The 5,337-nt window shown below is 44.4% G+C and overlaps 1 protein-coding gene across 2 annotated transcripts; it reads left to right on the top strand.

The window, feature by feature from the left end:
- On the top strand, positions 1 to 1,750 carry LOC105564107 (polyadenylate-binding protein-interacting protein 2). Of its 2 annotated transcripts, none has more exons than XM_012016232.1 (4): positions 1 to 198; positions 961 to 1,172; positions 1,265 to 1,456; positions 1,573 to 1,750. In XM_012016232.1, exons 2-4 carry the CDS (start codon positions 996 to 998, stop codon positions 1,678 to 1,680), a joined length of 477 nt encoding a protein of 158 aa, XP_011871622.1. In that variant the 5' UTR covers positions 1 to 198; positions 961 to 995; the 3' UTR covers positions 1,681 to 1,750. The 2 variants fall into 2 exon arrangements, with proteins under 2 accessions (XP_011871622.1, XP_011871623.1); XM_012016233.1 differs by lacking the exon at positions 1 to 198 and adding an exon at positions 352 to 586.
- The last annotated feature ends 3,587 nt before the right edge of the window (positions 1,751 to 5,337 follow it).

Raw genomic sequence — 5,337 nt, forward strand, 5'->3', positions numbered from 1 at the left:
CAACAACGCGCGCGCCGGTGGCAGCACTGTGCGCGATCGCTAATTTGCGTTGAACGACACGTATTTCGGTGCGCGGCCCGTGAACTGCGTATAATCCGCGCGTACACATCCCGCGCGGCGTGCCACGAGCGACGACGGGCCCAGGCGGACGAGGACCGCGCGCAGGAAGCGCCGAGTGGCCGTTTTATCACAGAGAAGGTACGTACCGCGCCGCGCGGCCGTTCCGCTTCCCCGTACGCTCTCCGCGGCAGGGTGAATCCGGGCCAACCGTCGTTCGATAAACAATAGGGAGCGCGCGGAGAGAAAGAGAGAGAGAGCGAGCGCGAGAGAAAGAGAGAGAGGAGAGCGGGAACGGGAGGGACGCGCCGCGCCGCCCGTCCGCCCGTCCGATCTCGATACGATGCGAGTCGAGCGCGATACGCGCTCGCAAAGATGGTCGCCCGTGCGACCTCATCTGTCAAGTGACGAGGACGATTCTCGCGCGCCGTGCGCTACCGCTATGCGCCGTTAGCGGGCGGAGCGTGGGACAGAGCGAGAGAGCGACACCACCGCGAAACGTCTCGGCCGCCCGGCCGCCAAATTTCAGGTAAACACCCCCGCGGGGGGACACGCGGGGGTCGGTTTCGGCGGCTCGCGCGCCCGCTCCCATATGCGCGAGCGGCCCGAGCGCTCGTCGGCGCCGCGGCGGCCGCGCGAGTCCGCGTCCCGGCGCGGCGAGGTCGCGCGGCACTCCCTCGGAGGACCCGTCGGGATCCGACCTCTCCCCCACCCCCACCCCCCACCCCTAACCCCCGGGGAGTGTCGTGTTTACAAGCGCCAGTTGTTCGGCGGAGTCTCGCGTCCTCGGCGCCCCGTACCTGGGATTGTTTGTTTGCCCCGTCCCGCCGACGTGGACGCGGTTGCCCGGACGTTACCTCCGACGACGTGGTTGACGCTGACAGCCGGGCGGTGGGTTTGCAGGTAATCGGCAGACGCAGACGTTCAATACGCTGGCTATGAAAATGAAGATCCCAAACGGCGGGCCTGGAAACGGGACTTATTACGGGCAGGAGACGGGCATCACCTCCTATGTGGACAACAACAGCGACACGGAGGCGGAGGTGCAGGCGATAGGCGACGGCGACTTCTCCGAGTACCTCTGGATGGAGAACGAGGAGGAGTTTGACAAGCAGGTACCTCGGGCTCGCGGAGATATATGTAGATATAAGGCTCGGCGCTCCATTGTTCCTCGTCCCGCTACTCGGCGCTTCCGTTCTGGCACCAGGTGCTCCAGCAGCTGGAGGAGGAGGAGCTGATGGAGGAGTGTCTAGAGGCGATGCTGGAGGAGGAGAGGCAGCACCAGAGGAATATGAGCTCCACCGCTTGGTCCACGGCTACCGGCACTCCCGACAGCAACGCCGCCGAGCTCTGTCAACAGCTGAGCGGTCTGAGGATGCAGGACGATCTCGCTAAGCAGGTATCTGCAACAAGAAAATCATTACGTCTTTCCTTTCAGCGAGAGAGAGAGAGAGGCTTCTTATTCAAACGTCCGTAACCATCACCGTGTCACTCATGTATGTGTGAATTTTTTAGAGCACGCTAAACCCGGACGCGGCTGAATTTGTTCCGGCGTGCAAGGCGACTGTGGTACCACCTGTAAGTACATCGTCGGGAACCACAGTCACCACGGAACCGTCGTAGAAATCTTCTGTGTATTTTCTCTCTTGTCCGTTCTCCGTATAAGTCACGTATAAAATCGGGCTACACGTAATAGTTAGAATTTAATATTTCCAATCCGACAGTCGTGTTAAGCGGATCATCGTGTTAGATGTTCAATGACTGTGACTGTAGGTACAAAGGTAAAGAGAGAGAGAGAGAGAGAAAGAGAGCTGTGCGTTATACGCGTGGTCCGAAACATCAGTTACACAATCAGAATTGGAACGAAAGCGCGGTATCCCGGAATTTTTTATAGACGAGGAACACCGAGACGTGATATCGCGGCGCGATAATTGTACACTTCCTTCTTCTTTTTTCGCCGGAAAAGAAAACCAACGAACAATCGTGTTTAACAAATCACTCGTTCGAAGAAAATTTGCACTTTGTCTTTCTTGTTCGACGCCGTCTATATCGAGGAGCGTTTCTCGCAGAGGCAAATATTTTTAGCATTTTCAATCTTTGTATAATTTGTATAAATTGATATCATCATTATACGTCTACGGAAATAACCCGCTGTTCACATTGAACTGAATGGAGGGGACAGAATGCACTGAATGGTTTAGGGAAGGACTTTCATAAGTTTATGAAATATGTATATGAGCAGGAAACATAGATATGCATATATTATTCTGTAAATTATGTTTATATTTTATATGTAATATATGCATTATATGTATATCATTATATGCATATAACATATATTACTATATAATAACGTATATGTATATATAAGATACATATATTATATATTGGATATATAATATAAGTATTAAATATACAGTCATCCCTCGATTTACACGGTACTTTTTATATATGGCTTTTCTTTTTGCGCGGCAAAAATTTTCCCGTTTACGCGAAATACGAAACCCAAGTCAATCCAGGCACAAGCACTAGAGACATGACCGTACATTGTAGCCGTGGGGTTTTTTCTTACGAGTTTTATTTGTACCGGCAGGCTCCGTTTGCGCGATTCTCAACCGCGTAAGGAACCACGAGTATTCCGCGTAAATCGAGGGACAAGTATATATTATATACATATATTCTATGGTCCATATTTTGAATCCTCTTTTAGAGATGACTTTTAGCCCTGTGCTAACACGAGTGATTAGTGATGTATCCTCGTCTCGCATATTTTCCCGTTAAGGGAAGTGTCAAAAATTGAGCGCTTCAAGTTGAAGCGCCTAGTGTTGGATTCAATGTTTAATCAAGATCCAGCATAAATTTCAAGGAATTTTTAGAAATACCACGCTGATATAACCTAACGGTTGAAAAGTGTAAGCTTTAAAACAAATATAATATGATTCGTCTTTTTTTTTCGTCGCTAAAAGTGCCACTAGAATTGCTTTTGAAGGACTCGCATTGGCTGAAAGGATCTTTCGCGGGCACTTTTATCGATAGAAAAAGGATTCGGAATATGGGCCTACATGTCTCAATCGGATCTTATCATTCTTGAAGTGTGTATGTAAACCATTTTACCTTTTACGATATTTACTCTTCATCAAGCTGTAAAACCTTTCGCGCGCACATACGGGGGTAGAACTTTTTACAGTCTGAGAGAAAGTTTTACAGCTTGGCATCCATCTGTCCAATGGAAACCCTTCTTGAGAGTTCCTTTTGTAATACTTATAGTAGAGAATGATGAGATGTTTACAGAATCATTAGCGGGGCATACCTCGCTCGACGCGAGGTGCACTGTACACGGATTATATAGAGCAGCAGAGTCACGAGGACAGCACGTTATTTTTTAACGAATATTTTTGAATAGATGAATCGGCATAAAAACAATCGCGAGCCTATACGTAATCGGGGGGGGGGGGGGGGAAAGTCAGAGCGTTATGTTGTACAAATGTATCGTCTTAATTAGAAATTTGCGTGAGAATGCACTACCTGAGAAACGCTATCGTCGAGTCCTGCTTCGGCATTCATCCAACAAACTTAAGATCTCAAGTGAAAGTCTTACTTAGGCTGTGAGGGACTCTTTTTACGACTCTTCTTCTTCTTTTAGTGACGCTGAAAATCAGGACACCGCTTACTTATTTTTTAAACCGGTTATTTCCGCAAGAGGTTAGTAATATTAATATCTCGAAATTTTAGAAGGTCTAGTAGGTCGTAGAATGTAACCACGATGAAACATGAAAATAGGGTAAATGGTGAATGTACTTCAAATCCGCTTGAATGGCAAGAAGATTGATTTGACTTTTGATGCAGCATAATATATCTATATATAAATATCTATATATATACTCGTTATTTATATAAAAGTGGATATCACATCACATATATTTGTACAACGTTTGATAGTACCTGTTTATTCCTTCTTTTTTTTTTAACGTCTTTTGAACAACTCGTTTCTCGAAACAAAAGTGCTTTCTGAGTTGCATTGTTTCATGATGAATTCTATTTAATTAATAGAGTTTTATCGATTGGATAAAATTTACAAAGTCAAACTTTTTGCGATCCAAGATTCTACTAGTGATTCAAACGCATTCGTGCTTACTTAACGGTGATATCTGCCATTCTTTTTTAATAATTACAAATAAGTGTACAAGTTTTAATAAGATACATTGAGATATCTATATATTGTTATGTGTTTGCATTCTATATACTTTATGTATGGTAAACGTGCACATTAGTCACCTGGTTTTGACATGAAATGTAGAAACTGTGATTATCAAAACAGCGTTACTAAGTTTACTGAATACTATTCAGGTATAAGACATCGTATATTAGTCTCTTGCAATATATTTGATCTGAAATTGCTTTTCCCACCATATTGTTTCGTTTTACAATACGATATTTAGCTCATAATGTACGCTCAGTTACAGACCTAATTGCCGGCAGAACAAAAATCGAGTGAAAAGCAAAAAAAACGGCTGCACGACTTCGAAAGTAATCGGACATTTTATGATATAGGCATTAAATTATTGATTAATTTTGCGATGTTCTGAAAAAAAAAAAAAAGGAAATCAAATCGATGCGAGTGTAAAATAGAGACTGATTTCACGTCCATTTTAACGTCAGCTTTAATACCCGAACTATAGGTCGTAATCCATCTTTTAATTATTACTTTACAACTACAACTAATATAGATTCTGTGTAATATAGAAAATCATTTTGCAATATTATACTATGCTGCACAATAGTTGATACACCGATATCGATGAAAATACGCTGACTATTAGTCGGAGGCGCGCGTGTCTAAAGTTTTATTAATTAAAAGAAAACAATTTAGTTTGTGCTGTGTATGTCTCGAACCCTCGTTTCCTAAGACCATGAAAATGAATTGACCTTGTAGGGAAAAAGGGCGTACATGGATTAAAAGAAAAATGCGACTCGTTTGCAGATTATATGAAATAAGGCAGCCGTTATGTGTGAAAAAAAAAATATATATATATCATAAGTGTAACCATGTGTATCCATCGCTTCATCATCGTTCGAATTGTACAAACTTGACATCGTCTAACGACGTTTACGCCCTCGTAACGTCAAGACTCGATTCGCGATTACTCGTGACACTAGAAGATCGCATCATGATAGAACCTGCGAACTGAGATTTGTAATACTTATAAATGCCGCATAATTTCTTAGACTTTCTTACGCCCCCTTAAATTTGTCTCGAAGTTTTGGTATAATTACCACAAT

Source organism: Vollenhovia emeryi, unplaced genomic scaffold (assembly GCF_000949405.1).
Source record: "Vollenhovia emeryi isolate VEMERY1.0 unplaced genomic scaffold, V.emery_V1.0 DF939168.1, whole genome shotgun sequence".
NCBI lineage: Eukaryota > Metazoa > Arthropoda > Insecta > Hymenoptera > Formicidae > Vollenhovia > Vollenhovia emeryi.